At 35.7% G+C, this 22462-nt stretch overlaps 2 protein-coding genes and 1 non-coding gene across 3 annotated transcripts; 1 reads left to right on the forward strand and 2 right to left on the reverse strand.

Annotated features, from left to right (window-relative positions):
- Window positions 1–778: 778 nt before the first annotated feature.
- Window positions 779–7309, forward strand: LOC133524264 (protein suppressor of sable). Its single transcript, XM_061860163.1, is given in 3 exon segments — window positions 779–1099; window positions 3102–3301; window positions 3304–7309. Coding segments are annotated over 3 exon segments (3525 nt in total). The 5' UTR covers window positions 779–1073; the 3' UTR covers window positions 6603–7309.
- Window positions 7310–8016: 707 nt separating this feature from the next.
- LOC133524274 (intraflagellar transport protein 22 homolog) lies at window positions 8017–9830 on the reverse strand. Its single transcript, XM_061860182.1, has 4 exons — window positions 9630–9830; window positions 9339–9514; window positions 8562–8764; window positions 8017–8139 (listed from the first exon to the last, which is right to left on the reverse strand). Exons 1-4 carry the CDS (start codon window positions 9672–9674, stop codon window positions 8018–8020), a joined length of 546 nt encoding a protein of 181 aa, XP_061716166.1. The 5' UTR covers window positions 9675–9830; the 3' UTR covers window position 8017.
- Window positions 9831–11385: 1555 nt separating this feature from the next.
- On the reverse strand, window positions 11386–11457 carry Trnaq-cug (transfer RNA glutamine (anticodon CUG)). The gene has a single exon. It is a non-coding gene; the product is annotated as a tRNA-Gln (tRNA).
- Window positions 11458–22462: the final 11005 nt, after the last annotated feature.

The raw sequence follows: 22462 nt of genomic DNA on the forward strand, positions 1-22462 counted from the left end.
CGTCCGAAATCATTATTGCGTACCCGATTGTTACGTCTTAATGCAGCAATGCTATGAAATAATTCCATTTTACATGGCGTATAGTAGTTGCACATAGTGAATCGTTCATTAATGTAAGATTGGTAACACTTACTAATATTATTTTACTTCTTAGGCCATAATGAATGCGTGTCCCCTATAAAGATACATAGTGCTTTTGCAGCTAAGATTTTGCCAAATACACGTGCAACATTCATTTTACACACCAATAAGTATAAATGTAACTACAGTGATAAATCTTAAAAATACAATTCCCGTCTAATGCGCATTATCATCAATTGTATATTGTCACCAGCCATCTGCCAAAATGGCGGACAAAGGTCGCAATAACTAATGGCATAATTACAGCGATACCTTTTCATGGTAGGTTTGTATAGTATAATGTAAGACTCCATTTTAAATTTTAAGTGCATGAAATATATATTATGTTATATAAATGAACATCTCAAGTGCTTAAATGCATTTGTTCTGATTCATCATAATTCAAAGCTTGAGTGGTGTCGGTTTTTGTTTGCATTTTAGTTATTTTTTCAAGATTTACTGTAATTTTCCCATTGTACTAAAAGGCGGCGATATAATGCAACCTAAATTATAAATCCCTAGATTCGAAATTACCGTTTTTACCAAAAAAATGGTTATTTTCATATTAGGTAGTAGGTATTATACGGCCATATTATGATGGTAGCCTAAGTACTGGGTATATCTGAGTCTCAGTACGTAGAATGCTATACGCCAGTAGAATGTCTTGTGGCTAAGTGTGAGTGAGCGTTATACGCTTTGTGACCTCGAATAAGGATACAACACATAGATATGCCGTTCTAGAAGGCTGGCGTCATTCACTCCGTCGTGAGAGCGCGGCGCATAGTAAGACATTGTGAAATGTGAACGGCCGCCCACTGCTTTCCGCACCCAGCTCTATCTACTAATTTACTTGAAAGTAGTGGCTATGAACAGTTACAGTACTGACTTCTGCCATTCAATGTTATTTCTTACTACGCAACTTCTAATTTGTGAATTTTGGAGATAAATTTCCAATGCTTATTGTCTCGGCGAATATTAGGTATAGTATTTAAGACGACGGAAAGTTATTTCTGTACATAGATATACCAAAGGGTTCAAAATATTGTTTTCGAATGTTGTTTCCGTATTAATGTTTAATTATCTTAAACACAAAATAGGAGTACATATACCTAGATGATAATACCATTGCTTTAGTGAATGCTTGTGTAACGCCAGGAAACTATTATTACTTTATCTGTAACTATTTTTATGTATATGGCATTTATATAATTTTATCTTAGTTCCAGTGACGTATTTCTCATAAAAAATCAATATTCCCACGCGCTACTCTCATGCATTACCACTTTAATTTGGTCGGGTTATAAGAACAAATATGGCTGCTCATGCTGCTTGCTGCCAATTTTTGCAATCATAATCAATGACGTGTTGTGTTCTCTTTTCCTAAAGTGTCCATCGTGGACTCGCTTAATATTTATTCTAATTTACATTAATTCAATTTATAAAACAACAATATAGCGTATTTATTATATAGGTTGTTCGGTTGAAGAGAGGCATGAAAATCATGAAATACCCAATGACTTATTGCATAGGGTTGAAATTATTTAAATTTGTGCTATGAATTATCATTTAATCGTTAATCAGTAAAATGATAAAAAGCTTACTAGTTTTGATAAGTTTGATTAGAAAGCATTAACAATCATTTACATGATCAAATTTATATGCCTCAAATAACTGGCCACCTGTTAGGATTTGCCCAAAAAAATATAAATGTAATTTTTCATTAGCCTACATATCCAACTTTTGGAGACATTATGTACCTATTTACTAAGACTTATCATGTTACACACGTAACGAAGGTCAATTAAGTTCTTGCAAATATGCTCGTAATTTAAACCTAAAAATATAGATACCTACGGTAAAACCTTTTCGAAGTCTTGAAATATAACTTAGGCTTTAATCAATTTTTCGAAATAAGTATTTAATTAGATTCTCAACACAGTTTCTACAGTAAATAATTCGCAATTCATTCCAAATTATTGGTTTTATAATTCTATTAAGTAATAGGTAGGTGCTATAAAGAGCATTTTTATTTTTTTGCTCAACTTTGGCCCTAATTAGTTAACAACTTAATGGGTTCCACTGTGTAACGCAACGAATTGTACCCATATTAATTACGTATCAACATCTTTACACAATGGAATAAGTTACTTTTCTGCCAGTTAAAGATGTTTAACTCCTGAGAATTACCTAGTATATTCAGTGACCTTGACCCAAACCTATTTTATGAAAGGATTTTTTTTAAAGGTGTTATGATATTGATATAGTGATGGAACGAAGTAAATTGATTGATAGTTTTAGTTATTTTTACTCTACTGTATGCGGTCTATTTAATTTATCTACCATTAGGGGTCATCCATTAATTACACCAAACGTGTAGGGGGAGGGAGGGGTTCAAGAAAATGTGACATGTTGACATGGTGACGGGGGCGGGGGGGAGGCACAACCTTTGTGACGTCACTTTAACTTCAGTATTTATTTAATTTTTTTATTCGCTGTACAGTACAGTTAAATAACGAGTTTTTGGAACGATAATCGTTTTATGCGATTAATTTTCTTTTCTAATCGATTTTGTGTTATAATTACCTACCAATATTTCTTTTTGCAAAAATATTATGATAAAATATCAATAGTACCTAATTCTCTTCGCCGATTTTGTTGAAAGAAAATGGCCAAGAATGTGATGTCACACCAGGGGGGGGGGAGGGGTTTGCCAAATGTAACCAAGTGTGACAAGGAGAGGTGGTGGGGTAAAAAAACCTAGAAATTCGTGTGATGTAATTAATGGATGACCCCTTATATATTTTTAATCACACTGGTAAAATCAGTAATAGAACACTGAGCCATAGTTATTGAAGGGTTTTTAGTATCCGGGTCTTAGTCTTTTTATCAGTGCGCGGAACCTCGAGAAATTGAGAAAAAATATAGAAATCCCCACGAAAATGCAATCCTCGTTTTTCATAATTGTTTATTCTCAATTTCAGGGACATCATTACAATGGCTGACAGTGCAGCGAATATAGATGACTTGGAAGATGGGGAGATTGAGAGCGACGCCGATGATGTTCACGAGGCTACAAATGAAGAGAAAAAAGAAGACTTACCTACCCCATTCGATAATAACAAACAATTGGAAGAAAAATTTGAACCACAAGACTCGTATTACCCAAAACAAGGTAAGAAAAAAAGAAATCTCGCAAAGGTGAACAAAAATTTAAAGATAAAAACAAGAAAAATCGTAAATACCCTGTTACAAACGAAGAAGATTTTGCGGGCGATGTTGAGAAAGCTATTAGAAAAGCTATGAATAAAAATGATGATGAAGAAGAAATGCCCTTTGAGGAAGGAGAGGATAGAAAAAAACGCAAGAAAAGAAAAAAATACGATGGCATAGACGGACCTAATAAAAAACGTAAAAAACAAGCATATTCTGATGAAATGGACGAAAGTGAAATGATGTGTGTCAGAGGAGCTTCTCCGGTTAATAGAGAATCTGATATGGGTGCATATGGTGATGACGATAGAGATTCTTATGCTTCTGATAGTAGCCACGAAGAAAGGAATCTTCAACATCCCCAGCAGAGAAGGAGGCCGCTTCAGAGAGATCGAAATAAGAATAATAAAAATGATAGAAGAAGAGGTGCACATCCCATGCAAGACCCTGACGGTGTCTGTGTATACTTTATGCAAGGTAAATGTCACAAGGGTGACGACTGTATATTTTCACATGACGCACTACCGCCTCGTAAAATGGAGTTATGCAAATTTTATCTTATGGATTGTTGCGCCAAAAGAGACAAGTGTCTTTACATGCATGCTGATTTTCCCTGCAAATATTACCATACCGGTCTTCCATGTATTTATAAAGATGATTGTAAATTTGCACACGGAAAACCATTAAACGAAAATTTGAAAAATATTCTTTTGAAACATATTGAATCTGCACCTAAAGAAATTCTGGGCGATTTCCCCAGACTTAATAGAGAAGGTGCTCTTAAAATGATGCAGCAAACTCAGGCAAAACTTATACAACAGTTTTCAGAAAATAATGACGGTCAAGAAAAAAATATTCCATCTCTCTTCGAAATTAATATACCAAACATGCAAAATACGACTGACTCGTCCCAATACAACCAAAGTAAAATTTCGCCTAAGGTGCGCCAATCTAGGTGGCAAAACGATAAGTTAAACCAAAATTTTAATAATGTTTCACCTAACAGTAATGCAAATGCGGGTACAAATGTCCTCAGTATTAAAAATTTGACCGGAGTTTTAACACCTAGACAAATATCTGACCTGACTAAAATGGGTGTCGAAACTTTAGACCAATTAGGGCAACTAACTGTTATGCATTTAAACAGTATTGGAATTTCACTTAAGCAAATAACAGAAATACAGTTAAACACAATGAGTATTCAAAAACTAGGGCTCATAAATGCAAATACAGAACAACAATCCTCATCATTTATGGGGGCTGTGTCAAGTAATAAGGACTTAGACCTGAGAGTCCCGCCTGTCGCTCCACCGCATAATAATTTACTTGTACCAGATTTACCTGGGAAAGACGTAGACATGAGGTTTCAACCATCTGTTCCGATGCCGATAAATGAAGACAGTTTAACTAATAAAATGGAAATAAAAACTGATTTAAAACCAAATAAAGATATGATTGATATAGACCAGTACACTAAAGATGCCTTAAAATTTAAGGACAAAGAAAACGTCGACGTTTCAAACGAAACTTATGATAACGACAAGTCTGTGATCGCGAACGAATCTAAGGATGTAGATCATAGGGTACTTCCTTTTACTGATGACAGTTCAAGAAATACTCATTATGAAGAAAGTTCCATTTCAAAAGAGTGCGATGTAGACATAAGATTTCTTCAGCCAGAACCAATATTTAAGTACCCTGAAAAAAGACATCGCCGATCAACTACGGACGACGAGGATAATAATTTATTAATAGATGAGAAGTGGTACTCTAGCGACGAGGAAAAAGGTCCTAAAAAGAAGTCTCCGGCATCGTCACCTCAGACATCACTTTCACCACAGGCACCAGCACCACGCGTTATAGAACCGTCAGCTGTTTTAAGTAAAATCGGAGACCTTTCTAAAATTGATATAAGTGAAGACGTAACTAAATTACTGAACACTATGCGGAATAACTTACAAGAAAATAAAATACAAGAACATAAAGTTGAACCTAATATAGAAGCCATTAGTTCTCCAAAGTCTAGAGACCCTAGATCTCGGCGCTCTCCGGATAAACCAAATGATGTCGTAAAACCAGCGAAAAAAATACCACGAGTGTCAATTTATGAATGTGTAGATGGTGAGCCTACTGATGGACGGCGTAGGTCAGATGTTGATTTGAGACAGACTGACTTTAATCTTCCTGCTTTCGGAGATACGGATTTACGACAGGGAACTAGCGGAGACATAGACTTTCGCTTAGGATTACCCTTTAAAGCAATACCCAATTATACTCCTGCGTCCGAAATAGATGGCTCAATCAATAGTCATCCGCATATAACGTATAAACTAGTGCCTATAGACATTCCCAGGCCAGATTACACAGATATTAGAAACAGTACTGCCAAGTCGCAAGCATTATTAGATCCTAGGTTAAGGAAAGTGTTTAGATTATCTTTGGACGAATCTAACAGTGATAGTGAAAAATCTGTTAAAGCTGCACCGGTCGCAACAGGTCCAAGGGTTGATCCTCGAAGAAAACCTAAAGAAATTAGCGACAGCGCTTCCCTAGAGCAAAAACCTAATACTCTTGACATGCAAACGATATTACAAAATTCTAATTGGTATAAAGATTTGAGTTCGACTCAAAAAATATTTGTCAATCAACATTTAGCTCCTGTTACGCAAATGGTGAAACAATTCCAGCAAGACAAAACAAGTGGTAAAACATTTGATCTTAGTATAGTACAAAGCAATAGTATGTTATGTAATATCTTCACTAATTTGGGTATCACTTTAGGTGAAAATGGCGAGTATTCGTATTTACCCAAACCTAAAGAAGCTCTACTCAAGACACCATTAAATTATCAGAATTCAAATCCATTTGGCATGAACACTAATATACCGGGCAGTGCCACAGATCCTAGTATGAATTTAATGAATCTTCCGCCGATGAATATGGCCGGAAGTATGAATAATATGAATGTTGGTCACTTGCAAAATTTCAATCAGCCTTTTTCAGACCCGCGTGGGGGCCCTGGCCCTGCGCCTGGTCTTTTAGGTATAGCTCCAAATATTCCACATCATTTTAACAATAACTTTGGAAACATGGGGTTCAATGGACCGGGACCTGGTAATGATTACAACTACGACGGGGAACAAAATTACCAGAGGTTCCCAAATAGAGGAGGGCACAGAGGACGTGGTAATGATCGATGGAATCGCGGCGGTTCGGGACGAGGACATAGAGATCGTAAGAATTACAACGATAGGGGTAGTTGGAAACATTAAGTATAATAACAAGTCATTAACAGTAACGTTACTATGGCAATTAAATTATTTTTACTTATAAGTAACCCACCCTTCCGCAAAATCTTAAATTGTGATTACGGTGAATATAGTGACAGACTAATTGTACAGTTTATTTTTATATTTTTATGATCGCAAGAGTCCTTCGACCTTAAAGGTTTTTGTAGGAATTGTAAATATTTGAATACATGTATGTAGTAAGGCAGATTCTAGAGAACAGTAATATCATTAATGTAATTATGTCTGAATAATCATTTAATTAGGGTTTCTTATGTAGCAAGTACTCGTTGCTTAAGAGCCAAATTGTTTAAGACTGAGTGGTAGAATTTTTAGGGTTTGAATTGTTTTGTTTCTGTTCCGAGTGAATAATTCCATGAAGTCAAGTCTGTATTCTTTATTATGAATGGTTCAACGTGCTTATTTGTTACGATTCTGTTAAAACCATCTTAGATTTTATATTTAATTTGTAATTCAGTGTTGTTTCTAATATCACCACTAATTTTACCATTTCTGTAGTTTGGTCAAAGGAAGATTTTCAAAAGTATGACAAACAAAAAGCAATAATTAAATGTTTTACATAAACCTAAACTATACAACTTTACTCTAAAGGTAGAATTTTCCGTATTTTGTAAATTAAGTGTAGTGATGGGAAAGAAGGAGCCTACTCAAAATAAATTGTTTATATTTGAGAGAGTATTCCTTTTGTCACCTTAAGGCCCACCCCACACTAGCGTCTTTTGAGCGTCGGCGTCTAGTCAGCGCTATGGGAAATGGCGTCGCTGCGCAGTTACGCCAACGTTGCGTCGAGACCGTCGCGTAGAGTTGACTAGACGCCGACACTCTGGAGACGCTAGTGTTTGATGGCCTAATACTTGAATATTGTTACAAATTGTAACTGGATTACGGCACTTTAACAACTGAGGAACCTATTTTTATTCATAATGCTGAAATATTGCGTTTTTCTTAAAACAAACTTTAATCTTGTATTCCGTTATGTAACACTTATCAGATTGTTTGGTTACACAATGAGGGTCTCAAAAATTATATTTATTACAATTAAATAATTATAATTATGGGCATGAAACATGAAAATGCAGTATTTCTACATCAAAATAAAAATAGGTAATTCGTTTTGTTATAAATACGTCGCAAGATTTTTTTTGCAGATATGCTATTTGAGCATTTAAATGACATGAATGGATGATTTTCAGTGGACTTATGCTACAGTGGTGTGTTTGAAGCTCTACAGTATAAATTGTATGCAATGCTAAGGCGTTGTCTTCACACATCATCAGGTATGAAACATAGTATAAAATATATAACGTATAGACGTTATACAGAGAGATACTGCATAACTGGATTCGGGTAAGTAATATTAAGAACTGAAAACTACAAGTCTAATTAGATCTGTTTATTGATTGTAAAATCGAGACGACAAAGTTTGAAAAATCTATTTTTAAACGATTACCTCCAGTCTTCAGGTTTATTGCGACTTGTGATACCTTCGAGAAAGTGGGAGCTGCAAAAGAATGACGAATAATTAGCCACACCCAAACATTGTCTTACCTTTTTTTAGATTCATTGATAACTTGCATAGGGTAAATCCAAATACTTATAGGGCTAAACCTATGAAGGACTTACTCTATAGGTTCATGCATTCAATTATAAAAAATCTAGGTGTCAATAAACATTGACCTATTTACGGAGCAAATTTTTACGCTTATTTAAGTTCTTAAATATTTAATTTCCCCCTAATGAGGGCGCCATTGGATGGACGATACCCTTTTAACAAAAAATTCAACACGAGTAAGACGCACCTTATGAAGAATTTTTCATCGAGCGTAATAACTTATATGTATTTTTTATTAGCCTTTTACGAACACGCTCGATGAAAAATTCTAAGCGGTTAAAAGGTTAATAAAAAAATAAAAAAAAACTTACAAAGGTTTAAAGATTCCAAGTCATCTTGTTCATCTGTACAATTATAAAACAGGACGCATTGTTTTGTGGTGAGCTTAGGCTGCGAAACGAAGTAGTTGTACAGAAGTTCCATTTCTCTGGTAGCAGCGTTTGCAGTACTGGGCGAACATATCAGTATGACTCCTTGTACCCCCACACGAAGTGCCGGCCAGCATGATTCAAATCTAAAGTCAAAAACACGCGAAAGTATGAACTAAACATGTCATTACCCTATGGATGTCTGTATTCTAAATTAATACATAAGTACCTACTTACAATTTATTTTGGTAAATTTCGTTACCTAATTGAATTAAAAACCTTTTAAAACCTTACATTTCAAATTCAAAGTAAATTAAATTTAATATTTTAACTATTATATTTCAACCTAAGGTTGCTAATATCTATATGAAAATTATAGGTATTGTTTTAGTTTAGTCACTAATGTTACTTTCCCACCGACGACAGGGCTATAACCGCGAAAATCGAAGTTCGTCAATTGCGGGCATTTTTCTTTGTCACTCTAATTACGCCTTAGTAAGAGTATTAATTAAGAGAAAGATCCCTGCAATTTGCGAATTTCGGTTTTCGCGGTAGGCCTCCTGTTCTCACTTCTGACGCAGCTAAGATGGCTAAGAACCTTGGATATAAATTTGTGAAATTGTGACATACCTAATATATTTTCGACTTAAACGAGATTTTGTTATGCCATTCGATTCAATAAAAAATACTAATATTTCTAACTCTACTTTATTAAGTTACCTGTGATCTCCACTGCAGTCCCACAATTCTATGTCATTGTTATAAACCTTGTCATTGACATTAATGTTTGACAGTTCAAACTCCACAATACGAACACCTTGAGTTGGCTTTGGTGGACCTGCTTCTTCAATATTCATTGATTCGGATATGAAATTAGCTATTGAAGTCTTGCCACTCTGCAAAGCAAAAAAACGTTATAAGGTACCCCTAACGATTACAGTAATAACATGGGATCATCTATATAGTCTAAATACTTCACGACTTTCACCAACAGTTCAATATTAGACTTACGCCGGATGGTCCTATAAGTAGAATTTTTATTTTGTTTAGGTGCATTTTATTCTTGTACTCGAATTGTAGGCACAGAAGTATCTAGTGTATCTAAAAATACCTAATATATATAATTACTAATTATAAAGCAAGTGCTTATTATTGTTGGTAAACCACAAACAACTGACAATGTCGTTTTGTTGTGGTAAGCACTATTAATTGCTTAGCAACCAATTTTTGACGTATAATAAAATAGTATTTATTTTATAATAAGATATAGGTATACAGTATTTATTTACTTAAGAACTAAGGGAACTACATAATAGAAGTAAGTAAATAAATATTTGTAATAAATTTAAAATGGCCATGGCAGCGCCATCTACTCAAGAATTATGTTAATTGCAGAGACTGGTAAATACAGTGTAACAAAAATATTGGGATCGTATTCTGATTAGGAAAAAGAATTTGTGCGTCAAAAAAAATTGTTCTACTTGTTCATAATATGAATACGATACTTACCGAATATGCCTGATAACTGATCGCCACTCTCGTGATCGTGATGCCTAGAAAAATGTATTCGTACAGTTTATTAGCACACAAAAAATATCAAAAGCTATTAACTTAGTGTTATAAAATTATATATTGACTTTAAACGTGCATTTATAAAAGCTTGTTTTTTAAATTATTAATTTATTATTAAAACTATTTAAAAAATAAATTAATAGTTTAAAAAACACGCTTTCATAAATGCACGTTTAAAGTCAATATATAATAGGTTTGTTATAACCTTGAAACCTGGTCGTGTTCAAAGTCCATTACGTGACCTTTCTCACAAGTGCAAACACGACGGATACTATATTCCATCATGGAATGCCAGTGCCTACCCTCCGGCTTCATCATCAGACCTGGAAAACTAATCGTGGTCAAAGTTCATTACAAGACTTTTCTAACAAATCCAAACACAGCTATGATACGACGTTCCATCATGAAGTTCCAGTTCATATCTTTCCGGCTCCATCATCAGATCAGTTCGATAGTACCATTTTATTGTATTGTCATCAGAACTACATACAGCCGCAAATTTTCATGACGCTACGGTCCTTGGAAGATGGTTAAATTAGTTACCTTAGATTCTATTACATAGTTAGTTACATACAGGTCGACCTAATAAAAGCATGTTAATTATACACCTCTTTGCTATTTTATTGACTTCTAAACGTAAAATTCGATATGTCTGGCAGCTGTCATAGGCACAAAAACAAAAGCATTAAATACTTGTTTAAATTTATTATAATATTCTTAATTAAGGGCGCCGTCTAGTGAAATCTTAGAGAAGGTAAAAAAAAATATTAACACTAGATGGCGCCATCAAATATTAATCATCAAAGATAATATTGCAGTAAGATAACAACCATTATGCTAACATATTCGTAGTATAAGATAGCGCGACCTGCAAAAATGATGAATTTCATCCATATCACTCCATATAGGTAATGCCATGTAGTTGGTATTATGGGCATTATCTATCATCGTGTATGTATGTGTTATATTTACTTGTCCCTGGTAGAAACTATAATATATCCTCACAGACCGCAGAATAAGTTTCGATAATGTTGAAAAATAAAAAACAACTTATATACAAAAAATACATAAAAACACACTTTATACGGAACATATAGTAAAGAATAACAAAAAGTCCCTAAGGATTGAAATAATAACCAGATAATAACATATAATGCAGGTTTAGAATAAAATTATAAAAAAAAAACAAAAAGACAGGTTCCACCGAGATTTGAACTCGGATCGCTGGATTCAGAGTCCAGAGTGCTAACCATTACACCATGGAACCGCTGAGCGTTGAGTCGAAATATAGCATTAGTATGTACGCACTGTCTACTGGCATTTTAACATTCTTGCTTGTCTACTTTATCTGTGCCCACAAATGACAAAGTATTGAACTTACATTGAACTATTAAAATATGACGTTTATTATTAGATTACGCTTCCACAACATCGCATCAAAGTAAAAAATAACGTATATACTGTTTTCTTATACCACGACGGTGGCAAACAAGCGTGCGGACACCGTAGCCTATGGGGGCTATGGGCGTCTTCACACTTTGTTCTGTTAAAGTCGGTGAATAGTTAGCTTAGATGGAATATAGCTATTCTTCGTTCTGACGTCGTTGTTGAATATTTTTATAGGTATTGTATTTTATATAGCCGGGGACAGCATGATTTTTTCTTATAGTTTATTATTCTTTGTATTGGATGGAAATAAATTATTGCGATTTAGATAAGTATAGTAGGAAGACAAAGTTTAAGGCTGTGTAGCGCCGCCAGATTTGCGACACTAGTCTTCTTAAAAACTTGTCTAGAAAAGGAAGTGGGCAACGGTCCTTTCGTGCCCGGAGGTAGTACCTAACTGTTTCTAACTACTAGCCGCGTGCCGTAAAGCAAAAAAAGTCACAAGTTTTGCCCGGGCTTTTTATTCAAGGTTCTAAGTATGAAGTAGCAATTACTCTTTGAATTGGTAATAAGGATTAAGCAGTAGGTAACTCTAACTCTTTTAGATTTAGCTATTATAGCCAGGAATTTACTCTGTGGCACTTTACATCATGATACAACGTCGATTTCGTAGTCCTTGTGTACAGAAAAGTTAGCAATCATTCGTTTATTTTTAACCATACCAGCTCGTGAAGGTTCTGTTTATACTTCAAAAACTGATGAGAAGGTTGCATTTTATCAACAAGAGTGGCAAAGTAATGTGATGCAAATTTAGAAATATTTTCCCAATTTACTTGTAAGTAATGATTTAGAATGATAAATATTTAATAAGGTTAATTTGAATTTGATTTGTAATGTTTCACAGTTTAGTATCTACTATTTTCCTTGCGTTGGTGTGGTGGAAAAAAGCTTCTTTTGGGGCGCTCAAGATTCCACTTTTCGAACCACTCGCAACGCTCTTCAGAATCTTTTGCTTGCTCGGGTTCCAATATTTGCACAAGGGGTTAAACAATTACTTAATTTACAACTTTGTCCCCTTGTCAAACAAATAACTATTATTTATTAATATGCTCGTGCCTTCTCTTATTTAATTCGTGGGTTCTTATTGCGTTGCATGGTTGCCTCGCTTTCATTTGACGATTTGAAGAAAGATCCATTAAGAGCAACTCAATAAACCACGACTTAAACTGCGGTAAAATTTCCTTCTCTTGATATTAACATTATAGAAAATATTCTTACATAATTTGATGTAAATTTACCAAAGCTAAGCCAAGCCCCTTCGTTTTCGTAGATTTAAATATTTTAGGTGAATATATCCGTCTCGCTTACGGAAGCAGCTCCTAAAACTAGTGCGATAAGGATGACACCAGATTAGGCGAAAAAACCTGTGTAATGATCTCAAAAAACGATGTTTCGCACTCTATTGTTCCCTCCTCCAAAACTTAACCAAACGTAACGAAATTCTGAGGTCTAAATGGTAATTAAATTATCTGTGTCGGACTCTGTATTGCTTTTTAGGCTAATTGATGTCAGTTTTGAATACCACTCTCTTTGCGGCCTAGTAAATTAAGCCGTATGTGCGAATGTTTGAAGTGCACTAGCGCCTTAAGAAACAAAACTATTAAAAAAAGCAAAACACTTGCAAAGCAGGTAATCAGGTATTGTAGCTAAATCTATTAGACAGTTGCTGTTAAACAAAAACAAAGCGTTTTAGTACTGTAAAGTTATACCTTGTTTGATTAAGTATCTAGATGTAAAACCGACTTAAGTACAAAATAAACTAACGGCAAGCGACCTTGCGGTTTACCATAGTTTGTTTAGGTCCATCCTCGTTCTACCCACATGATATAAATCCTAATCCTGACCTGATGCGGACATTTGTGTCTGTTATTATGTTACTTACATACAATAGACAAACTAAAATAACAGTTTTCAAGTGATATTTCTGAGAAAATCTCCGTTATATCTGGTAACTAGTTGATTTAATAACGTATGCGGAGTGACTATTTACAACGTTACCAAAGGTCGAAGTTGGACTACTCGAACTGTTCATCGATAGCGCAGCATTGGCTGGTTTTGTTTTTACGAGCTCGTTATATCATCAAGTGAGATGAAATTATCCTAATACTTCCAGGTACCTAAATAGGTATATATTGTATATTTACGATCTATTAACTTACCTACCTAAAATAATTAGAATTTAGGCCCGATAAAAATTGGTAGTAAAGCAAAAATAGAAGAAGTAAAGTAATTATGTAATACTGCTGATACAAACTCGTAATTAAATCTGCACATAAATGTGCCATCTTCAACCAAAGGGGTACTTATTGTCGGCTGTCAATAAAGCGCTATATCAACATAGCTTAATTTGAAATGAACCTTATCGACAACTGATAATGTGGTACCTTTTGATTGAAAACGTCACAAATATATAGGGACAGTGCGCGTTGGTCTGCCATCTTGTTACCGTGGAGGTCCACGGACGTAGGTAAGTCTGCCAGACGCCCGGATCCTGTTATAAGTACCTATATTAAACTATTTAGTTTCTTTGGTTTTTTCATGTATATACCATTTTACGGGGCTCAGTAGAAATCAAAAAAAAAAAATCAAAAAGCATTTATTTCGTTAAATAGTATACAACATAACACATTCATGGTTGGGACTTCCTAGTAAGTATGTATAATACCTGTGACAGGAAGCCCCGCTCTTCTACATTTGTCTAGTACATTTGTACACGGTTAACGGCAATAAAGTCTAACATTGTGCAAACGGCTATTATTTTAAGTAAAAGAAAATAATAACTTACATAATATTATTATTACTATTTCAATATATGTATAATTATTAACATTTTAAATTCTGCTTATATTCAAAAGAAAGAAAGAAGTGATTAGCTTACAATTCGTGTGTGTGTGTGTGTGTGTGTGTGTGTGTGTGTGTGTGTGTGTGTGTGTGTGTGTGTGTGTGTGTGTGTGTGTATGTGTATGTTTCAGTTACTATCGTACTCGTCATCCTAATAGAATTTCTGTTTCGTCGTATGTTATATTTTTAAGCCAATTTATTAGGGCTATTTTACATTCATACCAAGGCAAACAGTAGATATTAATTTTTTCGTTTATCATATTATAAAGGTGTATTGATAATGCCTGATATTGTCTTCTTCCAAATTTAGATTTACAGTTCACTGGAGGCATAACAGATTTTTTACGTCTACGTGATAAGATCGTTGTATCAAACTTTACAGTTCTATGTACTCGTAATACCGCCGCTGTAATATATAATTTTCTCATTGTAAGCTGTTCACTAATTTTATAAAGTTCTTGTGTTGGATAGCGATATGGTTTTTGGTGCATAACTTTTAGCAGACATCTCTGACTTCGTTCTACTTCTAAAAATTTACTCTTACTTGCACCACCCCATACTGTAATACAGTAATTCATGACTGACTGTGCTAGAGCTACGTAGATTTGTGACAGGAGCGATTTAGTAGTGATATACCTAAGTTTTTTGAAAATCCACACCAGTTTTCTAATTCTGTTACCGACATACTCAATTTGTGGATGCCAGGACAAACGCTGGTCAATTATGACACCCAAGTATTTTGTTGTTTCAGCTTTAATTATCTGTGTGCAGTTACAATCTTTATTTATTTCAGGGACACTTGTGCAGTTGTGAATCTTTAGTTTTAAATTACTACTTGGTTGTGTGCTTTTATACTTGGAGAAACACATGTAACAGGTTTTTGCTGTATTGAGTGTAAGGAGATTATTTCTTAGCCAAGATGATACCTTATTTAGACCAGACTCAGCTAGTTCATACACTGTCTTCCAAGATTTGCTTTCGAAAACAAGGACAGTGTCATCAGCATATGAAAATACTTGGCCATTTTCTATTTGAAGGGTGGTCAAGTCATTAATGTATAACAGAAAAAGCGTCGGGCCTAAGACGCTTCCCTGAGGCACACCGAAGGTGACGTCTGTTTCCTGGCTTGTGTAATTACCAATTTTTACTTTTTGTGTTCTACCCTGTAAATAGTCACTCAGCATTTCCAGTGGGGATCCTCTTATACCATTTTTTTCCAGCTTATGTATAAGTGTAGGGAGAGAAACCGTATCGAATGCCTTTTTCAGGTCCAGGAATACTGCCATGCATTTATTTCCCATATCAACCTGTTTACTTATTAGTGACGTAAGGGCTATAACTGCATCCTCCGTCGATCTGCCACTTCTAAACCCAAATTGAGTGTCCGAGAGAATATTAAATTTATTTAAGTATGTCATAAGTCTGTTATTTATTAGTTTTTCGATGACTTTAGAAATGGCAGGCAGAACAGATATCGGTCTATAATTTGTTGCATTGTTTCTCTCCCCACCCTTATACACAGGGGTAACCAAAGACTGTTTTAGAGGTTTCGGAAATATTCCTTTCGTAAAACATAGGTTTGCTAAGTGACAAATCACCGGTGCTAAATTTGCACTAGCAAGCTTTAAGAATTTGGTAGTTATATTGTCCCACTAGGACTAGCATTAATGTCCCGCTAGGTGTTTACTATGCCTAAGCTTTCATCGCTAACGGGCTGAAGCTTGCGGCTTACCACATTACACCCATATTACACCGGACATTATGTAGCAGGCTGCGTTTGTAAGTGTTTAGCAAAATTATTTATTTATTATTTATTAACTAAAACGGCGCGTGCCACTACCTGCAAAAAAAGGGTCCGGTCATATTAACCGGTTATTTAATTACAACTCCTATGGTAATTGAAATAAGATTCAAAATGAACAAATGGAAAAATAATTTTGCGATTTCTTGTGTGGTCCCTATACGGTTACTGAGTGCCAGCGAGTCGAACGCTACCAAACCAGTCTAAAATGAGTCCTCGATTATGCGTAACAAAGGCGCATTATCGGAGAGCGTACACTGTTTTTTTGAGCGTTGGACTAGCCCGCGCTCAGGTGCCAATTAGAATTATACGACCCTTTTTAGGGTTCCGTAGCCAAATGGCAAAAAACGGAACCCTTATAGATTCGTCATGTCCGTCTGTCTGTCCGATTCTGTCACAGTCACTTTTTTCCGAAACTATAAAAGCTATACTGTTCAAACTTGGTAAGTAGATGTATTCTATGAACCGCATTATGATGTTTACACAAAAATAGAAAAAAAACAATAAATTTTGGGGGTTCCCCATACTTAGAACTGAAACTCAAAAAATCTTTTTTCATCAAACCCATACGTGTGGGGTATCTATGGATAGGTCTTTAAAAATGTTATTGAGGTTTCTAATATCATTTTTTTCTAAATTGAATAGTTTGCGCGAGAGACACTTCCAAATTGGTAAAAAGTGTGTCCCCTCCCCGTAACTTCTAAAATAACGGAATGAAAAATCTAAAAAAAATATACATTGCCATGCAAACTTCCACCGAAAATTGGTTCGAACGAGATCTAGTAAGTAGTTTTTTTTTAATACGTCATAAAAATTAAAAAAAAATTTTTTTTTTTCATCAAAACCATACGTGTGGGGTATCTAGGGATAGGATAGGTCTTCAAAAATCATATTTAGGTTTCTAATATCATTTTTTTCTAAACTGAATAGTTTGCGCGAGAGACACTTCCAAAGTGAAAAAATGTGTGTCCCCCCCCCCCTGTAACTTCTAAAATAACAGAATGAAAAATCGAAAAAAAATATATGATATACATTACCATGTAAACTTCCACCGAAAATTGGTTTGAACCAGATCTAGTAAGTAGTTTTTTTGAATACGTCATAAATGGTACGGAACCCTTCATGGGCGAGTCCGACTCGCACTTGGCCGCTTTTTTTGCAGGTAGTGGCACGCGCGGTTTTAGTTAATAATAGACAAAAAATTATCCGCTTCGGGCCAGCTTCAAATCGAAGTATGTACGGTGACTTGTTCATCAGTTAACCACCCTTATTTTCGAACGGTCATATCTCGGAAGTTTTTAATGAAAATAAATTATTGCGAATATTAATCTTGATGAACTCATGAAAGGTCAAAAAGTAGCCGAAAAAACCTCGCCTAATTAGTGCATAAGAGGCATGACCTATGTCAAAAGAGGCATGAATAACACATCTAAGCAGTTAAAATAGTAAGATTCTTCCAAAACTTAACAAAAAGGCATGAAACTAAAAAATCTTATCCTTATTTCCCAAAAAGTTTTTACGAAATATTGAAATTCTTGTCTCACTCGTCCGTAGATGGAACAAGCGAACTGTTAACTGTGCAGTAGCAACGTCACGTTCGCCAGATATTCGCTTGGCTATTTGTGTACTAGTGGCTAACTGATGAACAGCCGACCCTGCCTAATGTAAATATTGTTATAGGGTAAAGTATATCCAATCTTACCTAAAATATCCAAACTGAAAATGCCTAACCTAACCTATCCAAAAATACTGTACCTACCTACAATATTCATATTTAGGCGCTCTGTGTACGCCTCCCAAATATTCGGGACACCATTGTTCCGTGATGGGTAAAGAAAGAATTTTCATTTTCAAATTATAAATATTACGCCATGTTACGTTATATGTGAGCGAACAGTGAAAAGTTGCCTGTCAAGTTATACTTAGTTGTCCCGGAAGCGTTCCAGCGCGTCGTTAACCGTCCTAACTGTCCGACTGGTCCAGACTGGACTTTTAAATGCGTCTAATCTTTGACAAATATTTATTTATATAAGGCTACCTGGCAGACCGGTGCTCATACAGGAAAACGCTGTCATTGATAGATACAGACCAGAACTGTGTGTATCGTTTGAGTAAGTGCAAATTTTACGTTCAACCAGGGCAGGGGTCGGTAGACTTTTGAGAGGAAGAGCCAATTACAGTAGAAATCTTCAGTTTTAGAGATTTCAAAGAGCCGCAAATGTTGTTTTCGGTGAAACTTTAACGGCACGTATTCACTATAAACAATTTTGTTTATAAACGGTTTTGTTAAACAAAGTTTCGCAGAAAACTAAACATGGTTTTTAAACAAAAATGTTTATAGTAAACAATTGAACCTCCAAAGACCCGAATGCGGCCCGTGAGTCGTAGTTGCTGATCCCTAAACTAGATTCGACGTAGACCAGCAGGTCGGCGCAGACGTTATGCGCATTTGCTACCTCCGCCCTAGTAGACCCATGTGGGGATCGGGGAATCACCCACTATGCTAGTATTATTGAACGGGGGGCACTAATACTAATGCCCCCTAGAGCCTGCAGCTCGGTCACAGGCTGCCCGCTAGAGCGTCGCAGTTGAATGCTCACCGCGATCCTGCGCCGCGCCGCCCCGTCATAGGCGGAGGTGGCACTCGTTGGGTTTTAAGACGGTAGTAGGCATCCTCGTCCTGAAGTCCGTCTTACTCGTCATAATTCAAGATTCAAAAATTTCTTCTGCAAGTGCGCGTCAAGGGCTCTTTTACAATTAATTAATACAATAAATAACTACTACATTACAGCAGAGATGTATAGTCTCTATGGTTAACACAAAAATATATGTAAAAGGTCCCCAATGTCAGAGTACTAATACGTAATAAGATTTGGAGGTGTAAAGTGTAAAGTCTCTAAAGTGTCAAGTGTCGTCTTGCTCCCATCGAGACGGGATGAAATCGTAAAGGCATTTTCCCAACGTAAAAAAAGGTCGACTGACACGACAATACGTCAACTCGACTCGTACACAAGGCGACATATTCGTTTACTCGAAAAAGCCCCTTAATAAAGAAAAAAAACTCGGTCAGTTTTAGTTTACTTGACGAATTGCACGCTGGATGGTGCTGTAGTAAAAATTTTGCATCGCGCTATCAATTTTTCCTGACACTAGACCTAAACAGTTGCGAATCATACGTTGCATGTTGCAATGGAATACCATGTCCATATTTCAAAGCATACAATTTTAAAGGATAATATTTACTGTAATTAATAATATTTGTTTAGTTTACAAGTCATATGGTAAATGACGCTATTCTACCTATAATACATTTTCATAAAAACATTTTATGCTCGTGTGACTTTCGTCATGTGAAATGCTTTAACTTTATGCAGATTTCAAAAGATAGTTCTCAATTCAACTTACCATAAAATGTTTATTAGCTACACTCAATACTAAATCAGATTGTTATATGCATTTATAACTCATAAAACATGTCTGAGTGTAGGTATAAAATGGGTTCACATTAAAACTTACACAATAGTAACTTACAAGTTACAAGTACAATGCGATTGGGAATGGCAAAGCCCTTAAATAAATTACAACGGCGTGTTAGATCCTCGATGAGTGCATTTCACTATGGCAGTGCACGGCTGCACGAGAAACTTAATTGAAATAAGACTAAAATATTTGCAGCAGCTAGGTCCACTACAGAGACATGTAAATAAAAACAATTGCAATCAGTTGCCGTTATAGTATTTTTAGGGTTCCGTAGCCAAATGGCAAAAAACGGAACCCTTATAGATTCGTCATGTCTGTCTGTCTGTCCGATTATTTGATATAGGTTCGGTACGGTGACAGCTGTAATCTCTATAGAATTTATAACCTTAAAATGCAAAATCTCGCAAAATTATATTGAAATGACATCTCCAGTAGGAGCCTAAAACTACTATCTATCTGTCTAGGTACTATCGCCTAAAAAGTGGTCACCTGGGGACCGATTTTTGAATTTCGAGTGCCCGATTTCATCACTCGAAAGTCTGTGAAAAACGGCGAAATGCTATTTTTTTAAATACGAGCGATAGAAATTGGGAATCGAGTGGTATTGACCATTCGTTTTTAATTCCATTAGGAGAATTTTAATGCCTAATAGTGGAGATATTATTGAACAAAATACACGAAATCGAGTGGTCGAAATCCAAAAATCGGCCCCCTGTACTGTAAGTGATGACGAGCACTAGTTCACAACCTGTTCTATACATAATTATAAAGGACGAAGACTAGTCTATTAGAATAAGCTCAACGAAGCGTAGGTACATATACGAATTTGCAAAATTATAGTAGGGCCAAGGCGGGAACAGTGGCTCAACAAACCCATTTGAACTTGTGCGATTACTGAAGGTTTCTGTTGCATTAGCAGGGAAGCAAATAGCCTCTCTCATGTTGGAATTATGTTGAGTGAGCCACTGTACCCGACTATTTTTTCCGAGCCATTGTTCCCTTTTTGATACTACCTACCTACCTACAAATTTCAATATTTGTACTTCAGGCTCACAATACCTATATAAATATATATACATACATGAGTCTACAACAATGTCGACGAGCTCGACTTAGTATGCAGATTGACAGTCATAATTATTACCTTGTCTCTGTTCGGCTATGTGGAGGCGTCAAATCTTACGAAGAAAGCTCGGCTAGGTCGGTCTTAGTCTCCTCTTTGTAAACGGAGAAATGTATGAGAACTTAAATTACTTTAGCATGTTTTTGTTACTGCATAAATAGTTTAAATTTGTTACTTTTTACTCGCGCATGTGAAATTAGTGCCGTGCTATTAAAATGCTATGTCACGATATTAAATACAAAGAATCAAGATAGAGTTGGTCATTATAAGGAGCGCGGGCTAGTACTTTAATGTCGTGTTTATGGAAATCTCTTAAGTGTCTTCGTGTTCAGTGTTGTATTCTGACAAGACGTGAGAAAGTCGTCAGTTTTATTGCAGCTTAATCTTTTAGTGTAGGGCAATGTAAGAAATCAATTATGGTGAAATAAAGAGCTAATGCGAGGTAAGAGATAGTGGGTGGGTGACGTCTCGATGATGGGCAGGCTTAGGGGCAGTACCGACAGCATTCTGGAGGTCATTGCAGAGAGGCTTGAGAATCCTATACTGGCGCATTGGATTCGCCAAGTTATAGGATTTCTGAAATTTAGAAAATAACTTAGGTATATAGTTGTAATATTATATTATGTACAAAATTAACATTCGTCCCTAAGTTATACTAACAAATATGGATGTAAATCAATAAGCGCCTCAAATAAATATTTTCAATAAGCGCCTCGTCATTTTTATAGTTTGTTTGTTTACAATAAAAATAAGTCTCCAAAACGATCAATTGTGGACTAGCGTCAATCAAAATTAAGGATGACTTACGCTACAACGTTCGGGCCCGGGCTGGGGCGCCCAACACTTCGTTTTACTATAGAGAGCATCAAGTGTTCACCTATCAACTGTCATAGAAAAAGAAGGAAATCTGGTCCCGGGCCCGAACAGTTCTAGTGTGAGTCATCCTTTACTCTCAATTGTTAAGGCATGTCTTTAGTTAAGTAACTGTAACTGATAATCGCTTAAATCGGTGTGTAATTTACAACCCGTGTAAATCACACGAGATTGACAATTGCGATTTATCGTCTCGGGGGCCGCTTAAAAACGCTCTCTTATGAAATACAGTGTGGAAGGATTAATTGAATCCTCCAGGAGAACTTCCTTAAAAAGTTGAAATAAATCAATTTGTAGGAAGTTTTTTTTTAAAGTAGACTTTTTGGGTACAGCGCTTTGGAAACAAATATATCTACGGTCAGTATGTCGTATTAAGTAAAAAAAACACCGGCCAAGAGCATTTTCGGCCATGCTCAGTGTAGGGTGCCGTAGTTACCGTTGCGTTCCGTCACAATAAGCTAAATGGGAGCAAGCATTGTATGAAATGGTACTTTTCCTTTACTACGGAACCCTAAAATATCACTCAAACTATGGCAAATATTGATTATTTTCCAAACACATGAGTGCAGTTATTCGTCTTTGCAAATATAAATATTCAGTGTTGTCTTTCACCTAGTATATTACACATTATCACATTTTAAGGAAGTTCCCTTGGATGTCCTAAAAGATTCTTGCACTCTGTAATTGTCATTCGTATAAGTAATTGAA

This window comes from Cydia pomonella, chromosome 13 (genome assembly GCF_033807575.1).
Source record: "Cydia pomonella isolate Wapato2018A chromosome 13, ilCydPomo1, whole genome shotgun sequence".
Classification (NCBI taxonomy): domain Eukaryota; kingdom Metazoa; phylum Arthropoda; class Insecta; order Lepidoptera; family Tortricidae; genus Cydia; species Cydia pomonella.

Coding starts and splice junctions, on each gene's coding strand:
- LOC133524274 (XM_061860182.1), bottom strand. CDS start 9,674: ATGCACCTAAACAAAATAAAAATTCTACTTATAGGACCATCCGGC. Junction 9,515..9,629: donor TACTTATAGGACCATCCGGC/GTAAGTCTAATA, acceptor TTTGCTTTGCAG/AGTGGCAAGACTTCAATAGC. Junction 8,140..8,561: donor CTTGGAATCTTTAAACCTTT/GTAAGTTTTTTT, acceptor ATTCTTTTGCAG/CTCCCACTTTCTCGAAGGTA.